This window comes from Balearica regulorum, chromosome 6 (genome assembly GCF_011004875.1).
Source record: "Balearica regulorum gibbericeps isolate bBalReg1 chromosome 6, bBalReg1.pri, whole genome shotgun sequence".
In the NCBI taxonomy this organism is placed as follows: domain Eukaryota; kingdom Metazoa; phylum Chordata; class Aves; order Gruiformes; family Gruidae; genus Balearica; species Balearica regulorum.
This window is the reverse complement of record NC_046189.1, coordinates 104,646-128,040: the sequence shown is the minus strand read 5'-3', so window position 1 is coordinate 128,040 and position 23,395 is coordinate 104,646. Positions and strand designations below refer to the sequence as shown.

Below are 23,395 nucleotides of genomic sequence, written 5' to 3'. Positions count from 1 at the left end.
GACAGGAGCATGTCTCTGGAGGTGGATTAATTTCTAAAATCTTAGATCTGTGTGATTTATTAAATGTTCCTTCCTCTTCTATTACTTAGGCTGCTATTTTTTCCCCACACCCCCTCCCTGAACCCATGGCTAACTCAAGGTTGCCTTCTCAGCACCCAGAGGGGTTAGCTCTTACCTGCAAATAGGGATGGAAAAAGGATTACGGAGCACATTCACCTAGTGGTCTTAGCAGATGCCTAAGAAGGCTGATGTATAGCAACTAATCCAGTCAAGAAGATGATAAAACACTTTTCCTGAGGATATTATATTTAAAGAGAGTATTTATTTGAAAGTCCATTTTGATTAGTTGAGGTAGAACTGGTATATTTAATCCAATCACTGCTTGAAAACTTATACTTCAAATGTGAAGACCACATCTTACTGAAAAGTCTTAATAAAAATCTTTTCTAATTGCTAGATTTATTGATAATTAATCAGCAATTTCTTTCTTGGTAAACGCTTGGGGTGTAGGGGAGGGAACAGAAACGCCATGAGAGAGAGAGGAATCCTTTCTCACTTGTTAGTCGTAGTTTTACTTGCAAAGGAACTGGCATGGACTCTTCTTGAGTGATGTCTTCAGGGAAAGCTGCTTTCTGTAAATATTTGCATTTTGAAAATGTTGTTTCTAGTTCTAGCAAGACTTGAGGACAGGTAGGAAAGCAGAAGCTCTTCAAGGGAAGGAAAGAGTAAAATGAGAGATGTACTCAGCCCTCTATGGTCCAAGGGCTAGAAACATAGTAAACTTGGTGCAGCAGATCTTCTGTGGTTAAGGAAGGCTTACTATGAAACACAACACTAAGCCAAATAGCCACATAAGATCATAAATTTATGATAGGTTCATGCAAAATAACCTTCCAGCTGCTTTGTAATTTTACATCGGTTGTACTTGGTGTGTAGTGGCTATTGCACTTCTGGAGGTGATCACACACCGGTCTTCAAACAGTGCAAACTGAAGAGTCCTGCTTTGTTCTTTACGCTCCTCTGGCTTCTCGTGGCTGTGGGTGACATGTGTCCTCAGAGAGCACCTGCAGAGCTTTTAGCTCTTGGGTTCGTACTTGAAGTGTAGACGTATAATAGGTGAGCAAATAAAATTGCACGTGAAGTTCCTAGATCAAATTTCTATAGTCCTTGCAGATATATCAAGGGGGAGTCTCCTCATTTGGGAAGTTAGGGAGTGATAGGAAATATTTAATAGTTACTGTCCACCTCTTTGATTTCTTATTTCTGCTGTGCTAGAACGTAAAGGTGAGATTCAGCTTCCTGAATGTCCACCAGCCCAAAGGCAGGCACCTGCCCTAGTTCTCTGCCTGCAGCCCTGTTCTAGGCAGGTGCTGAGGAAGCAACTAGAGAGCAGTTCAGTGCCTCTTGGTGTTGTTACCCTCCATGGGGACGGGCAGATCTGTAATCCTTTAATGAATATATAAAGTGCCCGGCCAACCTAGGTTAGAGCAGTAGCTTTTAGACAGCCGAAGCTGAAAGAGTAATTCTGCCCTTAATATCTGCAAAGTTTTTATTGGAGAATTGTGGAGGTTTTGTACAATGTGAATCTTCTGGGTATTGCTCTATTAAAGAGGAATAGATTAAACAGATGTGCACATTCCTAAATTTTACTCAAATTAGCTGTCTTGTTTTTAGACTCAAAAGAAATTTGACAGAATTGTTCAAGTTTTATTTAAAAAGTGGAGCAGTATCATCTTATCTCTTCAGGATCTCCAAGTCCTATGTGTAATTGTAACCATTTCTGCAGCATTTCTTTTGATGTCTAGCAGTAAGCTGGGAGAGGGTTGGTTCCCTCTCCCCCTTCCGCGTGGATCTGGCATACAGAGCACCTAGTGACAAATGATTGTAAACTCCTGCCTGCAAGGAGTAAAGGAGTTTTTCTGTTACTCAGAAGCATTTCTTATCTTCTGTGTGAAATGCTTATCAGGTCAGGCAGGGTTTAAATAATTTAAAATGTGGGGGTTTAACTCATTTTAACTTTAAAATGAGATTTTTTTAAAGGTATAGACTTAGGGCTCCAATTGAACTTGTAAGTAGGTGTCAAGGGTGGTAGAACAATGTAGACATGAGAGCAGATGTTTTATTTGTGAACCTGAATTTGTATTGAAATAAAACTGTATTTCAGGTGTGGATCCATCCCTGCAAGCAGAGAACAGAGTCCCAGGCTCTTCACAAGCTACCGCTGCTGTATCTAAACAGCAGAAATCTCGTTCTACCAACTCGAGGGATGAGCGCTTCCGATCGGGTAAGGAAAAGAAATGTAGCTAAAACGTCAGGCGTCTTAAGAGGAAAAGCGTACCAGTAAAGTAGTACCTACACCTAAAGAAAAAGCTGAAAGTGCTTCGGAAGAAGGGAAGAGCTAATGGATATTTTTCAAGTAGCTTTTTGTATTTTGTATAGGTGAGTGGATTTGTTCAAATCCAAAATGGAGGAAATGCTAGGAGGGAAAGAAATTGTAGACATGCCTTCTGAAGTTTTTCTTATTGTGAATTTTACAGCATGCTTAACAATTTTCTCTTGTTTGCCAATGTTATTTAAACATTCGGAAGACTACAGCATGTGGGTTGTGGGGTTTTTATTTGCTTGGTTGGTTGGGCTATTTTGTTAAGGGAAGGTTATAGGATTATCATATTTACTGTAGCTCACTTTCAGATATTTCCTGGTTTAAGGCAAGTGCACAAAAAAGGGAAATGTCACAATGGATATTCTACTTAATGTTAAATGGACACCACTGTGACAAACCTGTTTTGGAAACTTCTGTGAAAATATCAATATCCTCATCGCATCCTGTTTCCATTGTTACTTATCAGGTGGTTGAAGTATGCTGTTTCCCTGTGAAATTCCTTGTCACAATAGTGAGAAAAGGCAGGTGTTTGGAAGCTTTTCTCTCCTAAATAACTTTGGACATTTTTACTGGAAATTTTTCTGTTTGTTTTGCAGGGTAATTATATGTCTTGGGTTTGGGGATGAGAAGTGCAAGCAATGGCATGCACTGCACATCCTTAATATGTTGGTGGTCTTGCGTCACTGTCCCGATCCAATATCGGGGAGGTTTCGATACGATCCCAAGAGCGAGATTAAGACACAAACGAGGTCAAATGCCGTATACCAGAAACAGTTTTTATTATGAAAGGAGTAAAAAAAAGAAAAGGTAAAGGTAACCGATAAGAGCAATAGGACAGGGCAGAAAAGAAAGGCAGAAAACCAAGCAAGACTCCGGGATAGAATCGCAAGAATAGTCACCGCCACGAGTCCACGATGCCTCGGTGGGGGGGAAAGGGGTCCAAATCTCTCGTTCTGCGACGGCGGATGAAGAGGCAGGTCCACAGCGTCTTGGAGGTCCGTCTCGGGAGAGTCCAAATCCCTTGCTCTGTGGAGGTGGGCGAAGGCACGCCATCCTCATCTTGGCGGTCCCCTTTTATACTCGTGGTGGTCTTCACGATGGCACGTACGACATGGCTTCCACATTCCTGCACATGCGTACACACAGTTCCAGCCCCATTCTTCACACGACTGTTATCTGACGCCATGGCGCGTGATCCGGCAAGGCGTTTTTCGAAGGTTGAAAGTCTCCACGACCCGGCAATCGTCCTTACGACCCGGCAATTGCCCTTATCGCACTCTGTAGCTGAAGGGGTTTACCGCTTGAGCAAAGCAATCTTTGAGACAGAAGTTCTTTCAGTCGGGTTTCTCACAGTCACCTTGTTTTGCTTGGGCATAGTGGTTATTGCATCATATGTGCATTGCTGACATTTCCAACCTTGCTCCAGAAGTGGAGCTGATATGCCTGTATGGGTTCCTTTTGAATAACTGTAGGATGAATGAGACTCCTTAAATATTCTGAGGGTATATATGGACTCCTGGAAAAGATGCGTGCATTCAGCTACACTAAGAAGAAACTTCTGAATGTCAGGGAAGATTACATAGTATCAAAATTAACTAAATGACGTGTTTAAGAGTACGTACAAATCAGTCATTTCAATTTATTTTTGCATTTTAAATGTATTGTCAATATAATTCTACTGTTGAATATATACCAAAGGGAGGAAAAAAACCCACCAAAAACCCCCACATAAACAAACAAAAAAACCCCAAACACAACAGATTTAGTGGTTGAATTACAGCCATGATTTCCAAGTTCCTTTGAGTGAGTAGATTCCAAATAAATTACAAGGAGAGTCATGAATCTGATAGAAATTAATTAATTTAAAGTAGCATTTGACATTGTTAAACTAACATAAATAAAATCTGCAAAAAGAGCACAACTGCAACAGGGAATACCAGGGAACCATTAGCTGAGAGAGCTAGGAGGGTCTAGAGCAATATGCTGTATACATGGACAATTTTCCTGTCTCAGAGCCTCAGATGTCCCATTTAATCTGCACCGAGGGTACTTTAAAAAGCTAACAAACCAACCAAGAAGCAAGTAAACAATCCTGCCATACTACTGGTGGTGTCTGGGGGAAGTTTGGCATAGGGCTCATTAGTCTTGCAGTGCAAGACATGTAGGAGTGGGTGGGTATTACCAAGTTCGGCCTGCATACTTGCTTAGGAATAGATGTGGCTTTTAAGTGTTAGTCTGATTAGCAGTGCTTCCTCTTTTCCTAGAGTGAATATTTCCATGGCCTTGTTAATTTAAAAATTCTTTTAAATAAAATTTTTTCCGTGATTCTGAAGTAGTACTCACAGACTCATCGGTCTAGAGCTTGGCCAATAGTTTAACATCTCAATCTGAATATTTCTGAATGACCCTAAGTGTTCAGGCAATCCTGCCAGTGGGCAGTTATTCAAGATGAAGCCTGACATGAGGGGTTTTAGGTTATTTCTTGTACTTGTCACTGGCCAGTGCCAAAACCCTAGGTAGTACTTCATGTGAGCTGCTAAGGTTTCCCATCGCTGCTCCTCTAACTCATGGTTCATGAAATGTTCTTGCCCAGAATATGTTCTTCACTTTGAAATTTAAACTCTTGGGGAAAAAGTTCTTCATTGTAACACGTGTAATTGTATTTCTTTTTCCCAGCAGTGATATATGACAAGACTTAGTGTGCTGAGGTGGTGTCAAAACCAAATAGTGATGGGTTTACTTGACTTGATTTAGGTTAAACTTACGTCTAGGGAAGGTAACCTAGGTATAGCTTTCAGAAGCTTGTCTCCTTTTTCCTCTTTAATTTTTACAAAACAATTCTTCAGATTTATTGCATTAGTGGTTCTCTTTACCTCAGTGAAGAGATAGACTGAAAGAAAAACGCAAGGTGTTTGTTGCATGTGGTTTTACTCCTTGAACGTATTACTACTCTGATTCTAGTAGGTGGTGAATCATGTAGTTGATTCGAGTCTGAAAATACTTCACATTGGTGTTGATGCTCTTTTTCATGGCTGCTCATGCTGTGAGATTTATGTATACATGGAGCGCGAACAGAAATGTTGACAAGATGCCTCAGAAAATGCCTGTTACTGCGAAGTAGCTTCACTTTGTTCCTCTCAATACTTTGGCATAAAGACAGTCACAGTTTTGCTTCACAAAGCAATCCCAATTTATCTGAGAAATTCTAGCTATGCTAAAAGCATGTTCCACCTAAAGGCAAGATGTCCACCACCACCAGCTTGAATTGTTGTTACCTTTCTGAATTTCCCTGGATGTTGACACACGTTACCTGTTACGAAGGATAAACAGCTTTAGGCTGTAATACTGGATACTATTGCTGCTTTTATCAATGGCATGCTTATTTATTCTTTAAACTTTTGGGGGGAGCGGAGGGTGTGTTGTTTCTTTTTTTATTTCCTCCCAGTCTTTATTTCTTTTTTTCCTTTCTTTGCATCTCATCAGTTCTGCTATGTTCTTTTCAAGAGTAGCTGATGAGGGTGGAATGCAACTTCATAGAACAGGATCTCTTTTTGGAACAATTATAGTTATTTTAGAACCGTCCATATAAATTACTTAAAATGAGCAAGTGAAAGAGTTTTGTCTTTTTATGCAATTAATCTGCCATTTACTAGCCGTAAGCACATTTTTTTATAGTTTCCCAGGGTTGTTGTCCATTTAAACTAACTATAATTTTTATCAGCCACAGATTTTTGTCTTCAAGCAGTAAATATTACCAAAAAAAATTCCGACAGTGAATACCATCAACAAATACTGTAGGCAACTAAATTACCTAAGAGTTCCTGAACAGCAGTTAACATTACAGCACTTAAACTAGGTTTTCCTTCTGTTAAATGAAAAGAGTGTGATAAAGCGAGAAACGCAGAGACTTTGCAAGCATCTGTCCGTGCTAAGCACCAAGACCCTTACGCCCGCGGCTGGACACTTGCCGATGGGTGCATTGCCATTGCTGCTGGCTTTTCCTTCAGAGAGGGTGTGTGGTGTCTGATGGAGGCACTGTGCCTTCTCCTGGGTTCAGTCCCGCTGCTGCCTGGTTTTGGGTAAGAACACAAAGGAGCTGGCTGTAAGCATTTCGGGGGTCTGAAGAAGCCTTCCTGGCAGCTGCACTCCCTCTTTCCACTCTTGCACTTTTTTTCTGGTTACTGTTCTTCAGCCTGTTGGATATACAGCTGTCACATACAGGCTGTCCTCCCTGGAGCAGGATGCAGGGATGCATTTGGGGAGCTGCTCTAGGTGAGGAACAAACCTGTTCAAGGCGCAGGGATGATTCCTGTACAGCGGGTACAATACACGGCAGCTCTTTCATTTCATGTGATAGAGCTTCATCCCACACTGATCCTCTCTTCTCTACCAGCTTTCCTGGAGTCATACTAGCTTTTTTAAAATTATTGTTATTTTTTTGTTTGTTTTATTTTGGGTTTGCATGGCAAGGTTTTGGTAGCCGGGCGGCTACAAGGGTGGCTTCTGTAAGAACCTGCTAGAAGCTTCCCCCATACCTGACAGAGCCAATGCCAGCCGGCTCCAAGAGGGACCCGCCGCTGGCCAAGGCCGAGCCCATCAGTGAGGGTGGTAGTGCCTCTGAGATAACAGAGTTAAGAAGGGGAAAAAAACCTAGGAGCAGTTTTTGCAGCCAGAGAGAGGAGTGAGAAGATGTGAGAAACTCTGCAGACACCAAGGTCAGTGCAGAAGGAGGGGCAGGAGGTGCTCCAGGTGCCGGAGCAGAGATCCCCCTGCAGCCTGTGGAGAAGACTGTGGTGAAGCAGGCTGTCCCCCTGCAGCCTGTGGAGGATGATGGGGAGCAGAGATTCCACCTGCAGCCCGTGGAGGACCCCACGCTGGAGCAGGTGGAGGCACCTGAAGGAGCCGTGGCCCGTGGGAAGCCTGCAAGAGCAGGTTTGCTGGCAGGACTTGTGACCCTGTGGGGGACCCATGCTGGAGCAGTCTGCTCCTGAAGGTCTGCACCCTGTGGAAGGATCTCCCTGTCCTTATCTCAACCCACGAACCCTTCATTATATTTTCTGTCTCCTGCCTAGCTGAGGTGATAGAGAGGCTTTGAGGGGCACCTGGCCTCTACCCAGGGTCAACCCATCATGTTTTTTACTGGCAGTCTTCGTCACAGAGACGCAACCATACGGGACATGAGTTTGCAGCAGCCATTTGTAGAGACAGCCAGCGCCGGTTGCTTTACCTGCTGGCATCTGGAGCTCCGTGAGCAGCAGGGAAACTGGTCAACCTGGGAATGCTGATTTTTCTTCAAACTGTAGAAATTCTTCCTCCAGTGCCTACGGCAGGAACAAGAATCGGAGGCTGATGAACAAGCAGAGGCTGCAAACAGGAAAGAAAAAAAGCTCTTCTAATAGCTGGGGGGTTTAGGGTGTAAGAGTTTGGGTGATTTATTGTGCCCAAACTATTTCTTAGTTTTCCTCTTCTACCCTTTTTTAAGGACGTGTAGAAGGAAAGAAAATGAGAATAGGTGCATAAAATGGAAGAGAAGATTATGTGGTTTACTACAGCAGAGGAAGGAAAAAATGTTTTGAATCAATAATAAATTGTTGGTGGTTGTTTGCAGCTTAATAAAGAGCAGAAACTTAGAACTATTTTTTCAAGACTTTCTTCTGCTTTTGGATGGCAGCATATGTATTTTTTTCTTACTTTGGTATGCATAATCTTCATGTTAATAAGATGCTGGTCGTGCTGTTCATCTCTTTCAGTGTTCAGTGTTGAACATTTCTGTTCCTTGTTCTCAGAAATATGATGTAATACAGATCACATTGGACCTGATTTTAATGACTGTTTAATCCACTGTAGGAAACTGAAGTCCACAGTTCTTACACGTTAAATCAGTTTCACAGCAAATTTTTAAGAATCTAGTAATAGACAATGGTAGAGAGCTTCTTTTTGCAGTTCCAATATCCAGTTAAACTTTAATTTATAGTAATTTATGAATTTTTGTACCCTAAATGTTCTGCTCCTTTAAAATTATTCCATTCCTTTTACTTTTTATAGTGAGGTCTGTTGCATCTTGTACACGATGTAGAAAAGCTCTTAAAGGAAACATGGAACCAGGAACAAAGCGTTCTAGGGAAGTGAAAGGCATTGCTTACTGGCAGAGGGAGGTTGGTCCTACTCAGTTCTTATCCAAGGACAAGATATGAAAAGAAAAATTTCAAGCTGGAAGTAGATCTTAATGAGTACAGAAGGAACTGATGAGTTAAATCAACAGTATAAAAATAAAACATGAAATAGAATAAAAATTTATCCTGTCTTCTGGTTGCATTTTTATCATTTAATCTGGTATTTTGCAGGTTTTTGGGGTGGGAGTTAGGAGGGCTAGAGGAGGCGGTGTTGCTGATTTTGCCCTCTGGAAATGGAATAAAAAGTAGTTCCCATGCTTGCTACCACAAATCTGCGTGGTGTAATGACCTGTCCCACTCTGTTAAAATACCTCAACACACCCTTGCCTCAAGCTAGTCCTTTCCATTCCCTAAATACACAACCAGCTTAGAATACTTTTGGGTTTTTATCTGCAATGTTATTTAATGAATTTATATACAGACTATAAATACTGTGTGTTTTTTTTCTCTTTTGCAAGACTTTTTCTGAAGGAAAAACCATTTGTTATGTTCCCCTTCTTCCTACCAGACATTAATGTAACATAAAAATATGTTCTAAATTATATGTAGATATATGCATGGTTGAAGCGAGTACATCTAATAGTTACCATCTTTTTTTAAAACCATACAACTCAGTTTTGACTTCAGGTTTTGCTATGGAAATGTGTCCTGCAGAATTGGCATTTTGCCCCTAACTTTTAAGGCTGCAAAAATAACCTTGAAGTTAAGTAATATTTTCAAGCCTGTGGATAGCAGTAATGTCCTTGGGGCATTGAAGTAACACAGCAAAACAAGAAGTGTCTTGAGTTCTGCTGAAACTTTCTGGAGTGAAATTAAGAGGTTTGCTTTTGGGTATCCATGAGCATAAACTTCAACAGTGGACATTTACGGAGGGCGGGGGGAAAGTCCAAAACTAGAGATCAGGAGAAATGAAAACTTGACAAAAAGCAGTGGCCCAGGTGTGGGGAAGGGAGGCAGGGAGACATGGGGAAAGGGTAGTGAAATTTTGAATCATAAAACATCTGTGAACCACTTCTTGGTGTGAAGGACAGTAGTAAAATTCTAACATGGTGCCCAGTATTAAAAAAAAGAAAAAAATTTGTGTCAAAACGTAGAGGTTTAAGAAGGTTTTTTTTATATAGATATTTTTTCCCCTCATAACAGCATTGTCCTTGAACCTCACAGATTAGTTGCACAAAAAGTTCTTATTTGAGACAAGCATCTACCTAGTAAATTCATAAGTCTTGTAAAGACCACACAGGTGGTATGGTATATTCACATACATGTGTATTTTAAATACAGCACTGAACAGATTATCTGGGGGAGCTGCAGCCTTGAAAAGTGGTGTCATTACTGCAAAGAACGAGGAGGTGGTGGGGAGCGTACCACAGGGCTTGTTTTGGTTTCTCTGATCCGTTTGGCCAGGCTGAAGGAAACAGTTTGTTTCTCACTGGGACTTGTGACTAAGAAAAGCAGCTTCCTGATTTTTGGTTAAGAGTGGATCAGCTTTTTTCCCCTGCTATTTCTCTTACAGGCACTGTGCTCTTCCGGTACTGGGGGTTTAATTGCTTCTCTCACGGTGTCTCTCTGAACTCACGTAGTAGATTGTGCTGCGTAGTCAGAGACCAGAAGTTAGATGCCTGAAGTATGTGGTGGGAGCGGGGGGGGGGGGATTTTTACGTGTGGAAGTGGAACAGTTTTCATCTAACATAGGGAAAGATGTCAGATAAAGGGATGGTGATTTTTGATGTACTTAAGAATAGAAATTCTGACAGAAAGTCATTGGTCAGTACCTGTTGTTAGAGTTGGTTCGAGATGTATTGCGTGAAGCCTTCTCTGGTGAGGTCATGCTTCTTGAGTTCATGTGCAGCGTTTGTAATCACTTTTGGAATGGAGAATTGAATAGTTGGTCCCCAAGTGTCAGGCGTTTATCCAGTGCATTGGGACACAGCTGCCTTTGGAAACTGTGTCGTGCTAAGACTTCCTCCAGGTTGACATCGATGTGCTGTGCTTTGCTGTTTCATAGCCTCTCGTTCTCTGGGATGCTCAAAAATCTCTTCTGATTTTCGTTAAAAATTATATTGATTAGCTTTCCGCTATCTCTTGCTTTGTCAAAGCTAACTGGAATTGATCCCCATATTTAAAATAAATTAGGAAGACCAAAGCAGGTTCAGGACTAGCACCAGAAACGGTACTGTAAAAAATGGAGCTTTGCTTGTAATCATCATCAAGATTAATCCCTATAGGCATGGGACAGAGAAATCAGTTGGGGTTTTTTAATATGTAAGTTGTGTATGTATGCCACCCGTCTGAGTTTCATACCTATGACTCTATCAGCCTGTATTTGCAGCCTTAGATGGATACTTAAAGAAACAATATGTTTTTTTGTCAAATTGAACCGTTTCATTCTGTAATTCTTCTACAGCAGCTTCCCTGTAAGAGAAATGTGGGTCACACAAACGCATAATCACAATACTTGTTTCTGGGCCCTTTGTAGCTATGTGTAAGTGTATACATGTTGTACTTGTTTTTCATGAGTGTGAATCTTAGGTCATAAGTTGAAGTATATTTTTGGTTTGCCTCATTCCTCCTGGTCATCTGTTTGCTTCTTATGAATTTTCTTTCTACATAAGTTTTAGTTTTTGTCACCATTGAAATATGTATGTCAAAGAGAAAAATCGGCTGAAGGCAATTTAGAATTACTTGAATACGTTAAATTTTATCTGTGATGTGGTCTTGATTGAAGACTAAATTCCTCTTTAATCGCAGTTTTGGCTTAAAAATAAGAAAATTTAAAATATGCCCAATGAGAATATTAGGGTAATTTTTGCTTTCAGGAAGGTAAAAACAGTTTATGTCTCTTCCCTAATTCTTGATACATATTTAGTCTCCTTTTTGTTTTTCTGTGAGAGCTTCAAGTATACATTTTTCACTTCTTTTCCCATTGCGCATTTTGAAGGATGAGGAGTCCAATGCTGTTGCAAATTTACAGTATCTGCATTGAAAATTCCCCTCAAAATAAAAAAAAATCATATTATGCTAGGTATTCTGTAACTTCAGTCTTGCTTTTCTGGGTGTTCTTCCTAAATGATACTTGCAAAGCATTTTCAGGCTGATTTCATGAGGAAAATATGTCGACGTGACCCTGCTTATATCCTCCCTTAACTTTTGAAACCGTTGCTTCTGAGCTGAGTTTGCGTGGGAGGCAGGCGTATTTATTCAGTCCCACTAAACACCGTTGAAGGAGAAGCAGTTGGTAGAGCGGTCGCAGCTTCACAACTGAAAACTGTGTTACTGTAGTTTAGCTTTGGACCTTTCTGCTCTCCAAGAAACGCTCCTGAAGCTGCGACCATGCTCCTTTCTGCGAGCTACTACCGTCATAAGGGCCGTCATCTGCACTTCAGGCTCTGGATTTGAGCTGTAAAAGGTGGCATTGATGTTTTGTCTTTAGAAAGAAATAATGATTAAACGTAATGTCTTCACCTTTTTTGTTTTCTATATAGATGTCCACACTGAAGCAGTACAAGCAGCACTCGCAAAATACAAAGAGAGAAAAATGCCCATGCCTTCAAAAAGACGGTCTGTTCTTGTGCACTCTTCAGTAGAAACGTACACACCTCCAGGTACCTATTGAGTTAACGTACGTAAATCTTGCCAGGCGAATGTGATAGCAAAATATAAAGAGCAAATGCTTTGTTCTGCTAAGTTGTAAGTATGTTGCAATAAACTACTTCTGTATTCATGGCTGTATTTCCTGATGATCAGGTGTTGGTTGGATTTGTTCTTTGATGTCTTTCCTCCAGATTCTTAGTGTCTCATCTAGAGATACTGTAGCTGCTAAAGGTACACTGGAAAGCAGTCGCAGAGTGAGCAGTCGCCCTTTCTGCATTAAGTATGTTCTCTTACGTAATGTCTCGCTTGGAAGGAGATCATCTTGCCAAGCATGTCGGAGCTGTAAATACCTTATTTCACGTTGCATAAGACTTTTTTGTAAGAGTTGAAGAAAATGCCAGAGGATTAAGTTGCTGCATTAAGGATTAATAATGCCAGAGGATTAAGTTGCAGAATGCTCATCAGATGATGTCAACTGTGAGCAATTTAAAACATTCAGAAAATCATATGCTATAATTGTTCAGATTGTTTAGGTCAGAACATTTTCTTTAGGTTTTTTTTAGGTGGGAAAAAGAAGTAATCTTCCTGTTGTCTCACAATGAATTCTCTAGAGGTTAAGAAAAATCTTTCTCCAGATAACATGTTGTGCTAGCAAGCCAAGTGTTCTGCGGCCAGTGTCTTGTATACAAAGAAGAGGAATTTCCCTAAGCTCTTAGTTTTTGAATGATGTGCTCTTTCTTGTCTTTTCTGATGTGGCCCAGGAGTAGAGGCACACTGACCTCTAGTGCCCTTCCCCATCAATTCGAGTTCTCATCCCCCTTCTGCAAGAGAGCAGGTCTGGTGTGCTGCTCTCTGCCTTCCTGGGCTGTATTTCTTCCTTCTGCTCTTCCCGTTTAAAGGAAATTCCCCTTTTCTTTGCTAGTCACACACATTTGTATATTGGTTTTGTGGGTTTGCTGGTTAATTAATTAGTTAATAAATAATGAGGTTCTTCTGTAGTCTTATATATGGTCTTTCTTCACCCTTATGTTTTTGCCTCTAAGATACATTAAGGTATCGTGCATTTTGATTAGCTTATTCTTCTAGTACACATACACTCAGAAGCCCCTGAGGGCAGCTGGGGTAGCAGGGTGGTTATCTTTGAGTTTTCTCGCATCCGTGTTGGTTTTGTATGTGAAAGATGTTGTGAATTGCATGAAGCGAAATCCTGGAGAAAATTAGCGTATAGCGACCATCTGTATACTGAGTCTTTGGGAGAAAGGCCCTGGGGTTTCTGTTTATAGCTCTTCAAAGCAATATTCCTTCTCACTCTCGAAAATGAACTCTGGTAGGACAGTCAGGGGGGTGTTTCATGTAGCATCACACTGTCCTTTCCTCTCATTCCCTAAGTGTGACAAATTGCTATGTGCTTGGCATGAGGTACATCATGACAAGAAAAGAATGTGCCGCTGTTCTGCCTAAGATTTGGTGTACAAAAAATAGCTGGCATCCAGCAGCTCTGCTGAGAGCGGAGGACAGCTGGACTTTCCTGTCTCCCTTAGCATTTAAAACTAGAAGGAATGTCCTTGCAGGGTTTTTTTTGAGACAACCAGAATATCATTCTCTTTTGAATACCTTTGGGACAGGTTTGAAGCAGTACCCTGTGGTTGCTGCTACGCCTGCACTGCCTGAGGTCAGCAAAGTCTTGGGGGGGTTGGGAGATTCTATAAAGAAGAATAAAATTGAGATGCTATGGGTAAAATATTAGGTTATGAGATAAAAGCTGGGCTGCACACCTTTGCAGGAGCACAGAGGCAGGCGGAGGAGCCCAAATAATACCCTGCCCCGGCTGCTCCCTCCCAGGCCTGCCCAGAGCCATTGGGCTGTCCCAGAGCCATCTCCCCAGGGAGAACGGCCAGCAGGAACCCACGGTATGGACTTGGAAGAATCGTAGAGTCATTAAGGTTGGAAAAGACCTCTAAGATCATCAAGTGCAACCGTCAACCCAACACCACCATGTCTACTAAACCATGTCCCGAAAGTGCCACATCTACGTGTTTTTTGAACACCTCCAGGGGTGGGGACTCCACCACCTCTGGGCAGCCTGTTCCAATGCCTGACCACTCTTTTGGTGAAGAAATTTTTCCTAATATCTGATCTAAACCTCCCCTGATGCAACTTGAGACCATTTCCTCTTGTCCTTTTTCTAGTTACTTGGGAGAAGAGACCAACACCCACCTCACTACAGCCTCCTTTGAGGCAGCTGTAGAGAGTGATCAGGTCTCCCCTCAGCCTCCTCTTCTCCAGGCTAAACAGCCCCAGTTCCCTCAGCCGCTCCTCACCAGACTTGTGCTCCAGACCCTTCACCAGCTTCGTTGCCCTTCTCTGGACACGCTCCAGCACCTCAATGTCCTTCTGGTACTGAGGGGCCCGAAACTGAACACAGCACTCGAGGTATGGCCTCACCAGAGCTGAGTACAGGGGACGATCACTGCCCTACTCCTGCTGGCCACACTATTCCTGCTACAAGCCAGGGTGCTGTTGGCTTGTCCAGGCCCCTGCCCGGGCTGTCCCTGGAGAGCCTCAGCCCTTCTGACCGGGCATGAAACCCATCAAGAGCAGTCAATGCTAAAGCAGCTTCTGGACTGAGGGGCGATGCCACAGAGGGGTGTGGGACACGTTATGGGATGCAGGGGACTGCATGAGGCTGGTTATGGGATGGTTAGGTGAGGAACCACAGATGGGGAAAAGGGTAGATTGAGGTGATTTGGGGAGGAAGTGTGGGGAAGGGGACAAAAAGGGCTGGTACTGTATAAATGGTACGCTTGCCCGGCCGTGCCCTGCACCTGACCTGCAGCCTGTCCTCTCCTCCTCTTATACTCCATCCCTAACAGCACTCCCGGGAGAGGGACTCTGCGTTAGGTGTGCACAAAGTGCCCAAGTCAGTCTGTCTGTACCAGCTGATGGAGCAGGACCGCAGCCTCGGGCTCATACGTCCAGTTGCCAGCAACTGGGGAGACTGGCTTCCGGGGAAGCGACCTGACAGAGTGAGTGGAGGGACCCACGTTGTACGTGTGTGTGTGCACGTGTGACCTGCATCCCGCTCAGCTGGAGAGGGGAGCGGGATGAGGCCATGGGATCTGCCTGTCTTTGTGTGAGCGGTTTGGTGTGTTGGTGCTGTTGGAGAGCGTTGTCTTCTACCATGCCTGCCTGAGGGGTTAGCAGGGAAGACAAGTACACTCGCATGGGGCGTAGCAGGGTACAGAGGCACCCTAACTGATATGTTGTGAGAGAAGAATCAAGTGTCTCTGGTATCTGTCCTCATGGGATTCATGTCATCTGTCTGGGATTCTGTATCATGGGAGATAAGGCCATTCAAAAGTATTCTGAGGACTTGCTTCAGCTGTATTGATTCACAAAAATAATTGTCTTTTTACGGGCCTGCCTTTATTCGCAAAGTTAGCTCAGCAAGAAAGATCTGAAACTGCAAAGAACCTGAGTAGCACTGAAGCATCTGGTTTTGTTGTCTTGAGCCATTAAGGCGCTGCCTTAAAGTCTTTGTATTGGCAGAAGTTAATGCAGTTCAAACCAGGCTTTCTTAATAACTGAAATTTTGTTACAAACAGTTGCCATCGGTCACCAAGAAGGAAGCATCGGATTCTAGTCACATTAAGTTCAAAACAAACTCCTGACCGGCAGTAATGGAACTGCTTTCATCAGTCATCCTCCCCAAAGATTTTAACATGCTTTTGTTTTCGTCCCACCGAGTCTCTCATTTTCCCCATGCGGATTTCACGTGATCGGAACTTGAGCTGTAGTCTTGATGCAAGTTTGGTCCAAAGGGTGGTGGTGGTTTCTGTGGCTGTCTTGGGTCAGCTCCCAGCCAGGAAGAGCTGGACGCCAAGTACACAGCATTCTGCTCCCAGTGCACCCAGCACTGCTCATTAATTAACTCTTGCGACTGCCACAGAGCTAGTTATGGATCTTACCTTACTGCTTTTCTGTTGTAATTATTCTTCAATATTAGAATGTTTTTACTACAGATCTTCCATTTTTATACGCAGTTTATATTTTACATTTAAAGTGGGTGGGTTTTCCCCCTCTGTTTATGTAAGACATCTGAAGGCTTAGACATTTTAGAGAGACTTCACTAAACTTGTGTCTGGATAAGGACATACTATCAGAGTATGTTTTCTTTGAAAAACCTGTTTTTTTCTGTTGTTTTATCTCTTACTCTGAAGTGTTAGTAGATCGCAAGTGCGGTGTGTTGGGTTTTTTTTTTTTTCCCTGAAACCTGACTGACTATAATCCTATCTTGTTCCGTATTCCTGGAATTGTTTATTTTTGCTTTCTGCCTAAAAGAAAGGGAAGGTTGCAAGCACGAAGGGTCAGGTTTGGCTCCACTCCAGGAGCAGATGGGGTCAGCAGCCAAAAACTACAACCGTGGCAGTAGACCAGAAATATCATACCAGGCACGGACCCAGGGATGGTGATCCACCACAGCTGTATCTTCTCAACGATCAAGTCTTTGTCTATTTTCATTCAAAGTTGTCATGTTTCATTAGGGATGGTCAAGTAACAAGAGATCTGCGATTTTAACTTTGAAAATGCCATCGAGTTAAGCAGGCTTCTTAGGAATTGAGTTCTGATTTTTTGCGGTTTTAGACTATTTAAGAGAAGTTATTCTGAAGCTATTGTAAATGCATATATTCTTGAAAAGCAGAAAATTAAACACCTGATAACTGAAATTTGTTGCCAAAGATGAGGAAAAGATTTTTCATGTGGATTCAACAAAATTTATATGGAATTGTATATAGCTGAACCATCATGTCTTCAGAGGATTTAAAAAAAAAACAAAAGCCAAAATTAAGGTTGCAGGATTTCTGATGTAACCCACCCCACTATCACCCAGGATTTCCCTGTCTGGAAGGGACTCTCGAGTTTATGATGGACACCCTGTCTTTTTCAGAAGCTTTTTTTTCCAGCCTTTTCTGACTTCTTAATTGGTCTGGCCATTATGTGGGACTTAAAACCGCTCTTCACAAACTGACATGATGCGAACTCAATCAGTATATGGGCAGTGCATTGGTTTAGGTGCTTTCCTTTAATTCCTTGGGGGGTTGCGGCATAGAAGGATCAAGTTTTTAAAATGCAGGAGTCTCTTTGGGAGGGCAAGGTTACTTTTTTCTGTAACAAAAGTTTCTATTTTTCATTCAAAATCAACAGGGATGTATTTTCTTGATATTCAGAAAGACCTTTTTATTTGTTATGGAGTGACTAATAAATGTGGAAAGATTGAGTGCCAAAGGGAAACTTCTGGAAGGTTCTAAATAACTGAATGGTAATTAAAATAGGAGCCCTTTATCAGACTTTTAACATACATCTAGAATTAAAAGATACTTCACTAAGCATTTTTGTGTAGTGCTCGTTCATAGCAGTTTATGTAGTTAATGTACACGCTTTTAAATTCCCTTTAATTATTCTTAAATTAATGAAATTACTCTTTCATTGAACTTTATAGCACTGTGCTTTTTTTAGTAATTCTCAAAAAATTTGTCAAAAGAATCAAAAAGTGAAGAATTTGCCCCCCAAAAATAAAAAGAAAATACCCAACCAAAAATGTAATGGAATTTATTCGGGGGGGATGAGATCCAGTTTACCTGTGCAGAACAGAAGTATTCTTTCAGAGGAATAGGTATGATATGCTCACTGAGAACGGTTAGCAGATGTATGAGGTACCTTAGGTGGAAGGCTTTTTTGAGTCTTACGTCATTCCAAATACAGCAGGTAAATGAAACTTTGCTTCAAGTGTGTTCTAGCAATAATGTGTAGAAGTTGTTGCATTAACCTGACAAATGGCAATGAGCAGAATTTGTGCATGTGAATATACCATTTGCTTAATACATGCATCTCATGTGTAGCACATGAGAACACTGCGTGAAGAACATGGAAAAAAAACTTCATGTTCCCGTCTGTTGGGTCATTCCCACATTACATGCCTGTCATCGTTATTTTAATCACAGACACATCGTCAGCATCAGAAGATGAGGGCTCGTTACGTCGGCAAGGGCGGATCACCTCCACTCCGTTCCAGAGCCATTCCAACGTAGAGCCCTGGCTTAACCGGGTTATTCAGGGCTCCTCCACCTCATCCTCTGCATCCTCCACCTCATCTCATCCAGGAGGGAAACCTGCTGCTGCTTCCAATACTGCTGCTGCCACCGCTGCTGCCACTGTGCTTGCAGATCTCATGGCACACACCCAGCTAGGTCAGTAACGAACTGCCTGCATGGTTGGAATAAACTCAAATTAAAAAATCCCAAAGCAGGGCTAAACACAAAAGTCTTCACCAGAAGATATCTGTAAATACCTTTAAAATGTACAACCCACAGACCAGGTATGTATGATGTGTGTGTATGTATTTTATTTAAACCAAACCAGTCGTTCATGAGATCTGAACATGCATTCTTCTTGGTAAAATGCTTGATTTATCAAGAAACTTAGGTTCAGTTTTACTGGATTCAAAAGCAGAATTTCAAAGGGGTCATATTTTTGGTGCATGCTTTCCGATCTGCATGTATTTACCCTTGACATTATGAGGTTATGGATTTCAAAGGTGACTCCGTTGGTAAACACCCAGCAGACCAGAAAAGCATCCAGAATCTTTGGGAAATTTATGAAATCAGAGGTACTGACAAAACTAGGTTTCAAGCTCAAATGTGATTTTTTTTTTCCCTTTAATTAACATTTAACTCATGAATAGTCCTTTATTGTGAAACTAGAGTGAAAACGTAGAAGTACCGGTAAGACAAAATGTAAATGTGAGTTTTGTCCCAGTCTGTAACACTGCAGGTCCAGAACATCAGGTTACATTTTTTGTCCTGAAATGCAGAGCACTAGTCTTGTGCTTCTAGTACCATACAATAAGCATCATGTATATTGTTCGCGGACTTTTCAGGTTTTGGCGGTTTTAGTGCTCCACTTACCTGACTTTCTGTTTATCTGTGTCTGTATGTCTATACAGACAGTTGTTTTGTGTTTCGTTACAGAGAACAGGTCAGGTCAGATGAGGAAAACCCATTGAAATGCTTTAGATTTAAACTGACTATACAGGCCTCTGTGTACTTAGAGATGTCAATTAACACAGTAATTTAAGGCACAAATATATTTCGCGAATACCTGTTCATTTAGCTGGTCTTCAAATTTTGTAGAAAGCCCGGTGATGTATCCTTTAGACTTCTCTGTTGGGAACAGTTGACAGTTCTCTTAGGCACGAGCAGCGGTTCCTGAGAGGGCTGATCTCCCTTCTTTGCTGGTTTGCCCTCTGAGTTCCTTCTGCCTCACACTAAGTTTGGGGCATCAGCCTTAGTTTAGAGTAGCTATGGGCTTCCAAACGCAACCAGTGCTTCTGGTTTGTGACCGGGAGCTTTACCTCTTCAGATTCCTAAAGCACATTGTGAACCAGGGAAAGGAGTATGAACAAGCCAGAGACTCTCTGAAGGAGGGTCCTCTGGATCTCCTCTGTGGCTTAGGTGCCAACAGAAACCGGGATTGACACTTTCTGCCGTGACTGACATCCCGGTTTTCACGGTGCGGGCTGTTTTCTGCACGTGGAGCTGAGATGGGAAGAGGCAGCAGCTTGCTTGGCATTCTGGGGGGCTCCTCAGGCGTCAGAGAGCCTGGGAAGGGTTGTCGCTGGCTTTCCTGCTTGCTGTTGCTCCCTCCTCTGTGCTGTCCGGCGATCTCTTCATTGCGGAGGCTAGTATGGAAAAGAGTTCTGATATCTAAGCTTTTAAAGGCAAAACGTTTTTCCCCAAGCCTGCTTAGTGCTGTTGCTTTAGAAAGCTCCAGCGTGCTGAAATGGTGGGTTTGGTTTTGTGCCGTGCAAAGTTACGGGCAGCATCCGGCTTTGTTCATTTTCCTGCACTTCATCAGTACTTCATCCATAAACACAGTTAGAAAGCTTTGCCTCTTCGGTTAACTTCTGTGGCTTTATCGCTAGTGAAATGTTCCTGTTTGTACAAAACACACCCAGCTTACTGCCTTTAAAGAAATCTAAATGTTCATCTTCCCATTTCCAAGCTTATTTATAGTGAGAAATTTGCAGATTTATTTTTTTTTTTTAACTTAGTGGATGTAAGTAAGATGGAGTATGTCTACACCTTGCTGTGAGGGCGTTCTGGATTTCGCATTATGGCTTTACAGGAATCATGTTTAACTCCTTAAAATTAACAAATAAACTTGGAAGTTTAGCCATAATTGTAAGTGTGCATTGATGAAATTCTTACATAGCTGTAAAAACTTGCAAGACACGCAAAATGTAACGCAGCATCCTGTTACATCTAATATCTCAGGCCATATAAATACAGATCAAATTTTACAACTAGCTTCTTGAGACCTACCCATCAGGACTATTTAATCATCAAAATTGTGTGCAAAATCAAGGCCTTGTTGACAGTTCAAAGTCATTTAAGCAGCTAAATGTGTAACTGCATGCAGTGGAGTGATTTGAAATTTCATTCATGGGAAATAAATACGCAATTATAGAATCTATCGGGAAGGAAGCTCAGGGATCGTTGAGAGCTGATCTACTAGAAATATTTAAAAATGTGAGATTTCCAGTGCCGTTGACAAAAAATTAAATGTCTTTTTGCATAAGAATAATCCTCCTCATACCTGAAATGCTTGCCATGTTCCATCGATGTTCATTTCTAGCTTGGTAACATTCAGGCGTGTCCAATAACAATCCAGTTGTGCCATTTTTTTTATGTTTGTAGTCCTCCTTGCTATGACAACTTAGTTCTTAGATTGCAAAGTTTTTTGATTATCGATAAATACTAGTATTCTTTCATAAAAGACCCCTTTGATTTGTCCTAGAGCATAAAAGAATGTTTATTTTCTCAGTTAATATGCTGACATCAGCAATATAAAAGGCATCTTCTGTATTTTAAATACTGTGCCTTACTAAAATATTCTGTGTTTTGGCTATGTACTGAATGACTTCGCAATTTTGAGATGTTGGAGAATTTAAATCTAGCAGATTGTTCCCTTACAGCTCATCTTTTTCCAGTTTTCATTTTTAATTATGAGATCCTACTAAATTCCAAAGCAATAGACTGCAGCGTTGGAAGTGCAAGGTTACAGTATTTAATAAAGTCTGATAGGAACATGCATTATTTTAAAGCTGTTTGTCTTTCACCTATAAAAGCAAGGACAACATCTACATGTTGTTTTGGAGGCTTTTTTTTTTCTTTTAGTGTAATATTTTCTTTAAAGTGAAAGCTAACAGCGTGTCTGGGTTTTTTTTCAAGGACACCATCTCAACTGTGGAGTATTTCCCAACTTGGCTTTTGTTCGAGTCACTGGGAGAATGGATTATCGTGGTATTTGACCCACTATTTATTGAAAGACTTGAAAGTACAATTCCTTTCCTTAAGGAGAAGCAGAGTTACAAGAGTACGTCTTTTGAACTGCTGTGGCTCTGTAAGCAGTTGTACAGGAGTTGTAAGAGTGAGGTGTGCTAGAAACAAGTTCAAAGAGTTTACTGAAGAGGAAACACAAGAATGAGGTAGTAGAATGGGGGGATTATTTTGTGTTCTGGCTGGGTTGGTGCACTCTTTTTTTTTCTTCTTTCCTTTTTTTTTATTTTATTTTTCCTTTTTTCTTACTTCTTTCTCTCTCTCTCTCTCTCTCTTCCCTCTCTTACTCGTTTTCTTTTTCCCTTTTTTCCCTTTTTTCACCTTTTTTCACCTTTTTTCCCTTTTTTTTATTGTTCCAAATCAATTTAATAAACTTTTAAATGTCTATTTTGGTTGAGTGGTTTCCTAGAGACAAAGCAATCGTATACAGCCATCTCTAGGTCTAACCTGACCTCCTCCTAGGTCGGGACTTTTCTAAAGTTTTTGAATTGTCACCCTGAGATTCCTCCTTAGAGACTACTTTCTGATGCCTAGTTTCTAATTTTCTGTATCGTAACCCATATGTTCTTTCTAGGGCCACTGCTCTCTTTTACATTTATCTCTGTCTTCTAATCAATAATGGAAATGTACTTCAGTCTAAATCCAATTAACTTTATTCCTAAAGTCCTAAGTCTGTTCTTTTTTTCTTTTTTTTTTTTTTTTTTACTACTCACCACTTCTCTTTCTCTGCTTTGCCACAGTATCTCTAGATGATGCAGACTAATTTCATGGATTCTCATGGGCATATATTAATAAAATGCCTAAATAATGAATGAAGCTAATGTGATTTTTATCTGAGCATAAATCCTGAAAATTGAATTTGTTCCTTCTACATGCATAGAAAGAATTTTGCCTTCTCGAGGCAGAATCAGGAGAGTCAGTTCTCTGCTGTATGTAAGATGAAATAGCTGTGGGCAGCAGAGAGTTCGTTCATAAGGACCCCTGCCATTTCCCCACTGCAGTGAGGGACACTGATGTGCGTGGAAGTCAGCTCCAAGATGCTTGTAAGATACGCGAATGCTGTAGATCAGCACCTCCATATATAGCTATTTTTTGTGCTTGTTTTCAGTTGGGAATGATGGTTAATGGGGTTTTGGTTTCTTTTCTGAGCGTTCTCATTTTTTGTGTGATTTCTTTGAGCAGTTCCCAAGTACACAGCTCTTCCGTAAATGTTCCCAAATAGCTTCTTCCTTAGGTTATTTTCTGAGCCTCTAATTGCAGAGCTTTTGTATTTCAAATATCTGCCTTATGCGTGTGGGTGGAAGATTGTTATTTCCCATCAGGAATATGCATGGTAAAACCTGCGTCCGTTCAGCACGCACAGCTTCTGTCCTGTATCTGCACGAGTCTCAGTGTGTGTGTCAGCCCCTCTTGTCCTCTCTCGATTATTATATTTGTACCTATGTGTACATCACTTTGACTGTACATTCTGAGTCACCTTAATGTTTAGTGGTGACAACTTCATCTATGGGAATGCCATTTTTGGGGCCTTCCACCGATGAAGCCACACTGCAGATACCTCCCTAATTGTAGTTCTTGCTGGTGTATTCATGGAGTGGAAGCTTTAGACGGTGATAATCGCTGCATGGTTTGTCAGCTGAGAAGTGTGGACTTGCAGGCTCATACCGCAGTGTGGGAACCAGGTGCGTTAGACTTTGTGTACTTTTCTGTGATTAATTTGTATGCTGTGCAAAGTCCGTGTTTTGGGACTTTGGTACAGCTAAGGAAAAAACCACAACCAAAACCCAATGCAAGAAGTATGTAGAACACAGCAAGAGCAATTCAATTTACTCCGCACACGTGGGCTTTCT

General features: G+C 41.5%; 1 protein-coding gene across 3 annotated transcripts in view; it reads left to right on the top strand.

Moving 5' to 3' along the window:
• The window catches only part of DIP2A (disco interacting protein 2 homolog A), a 137,388-nt gene that overhangs the window by 58,985 nt on the left and 55,008 nt on the right, over positions 1-23,395 (top strand). For all 3 annotated transcript variants that reach the window (XR_012835958.1, XM_075755819.1, XM_075755820.1), the window contains exons 3-5: positions 2,165-2,284; positions 12,039-12,158; positions 18,150-18,395. Coding sequence is in view for 2 of the 3 variants with exons in the window: in XM_075755819.1 (XP_075611934.1) it covers positions 2,165-2,284; positions 12,039-12,158; positions 18,150-18,395 (486 nt within the window). In the remaining variant the exon portion in view is untranslated. The remainder of the gene's footprint in view (positions 1-2,164; positions 2,285-12,038; positions 12,159-18,149; positions 18,396-23,395) is intronic.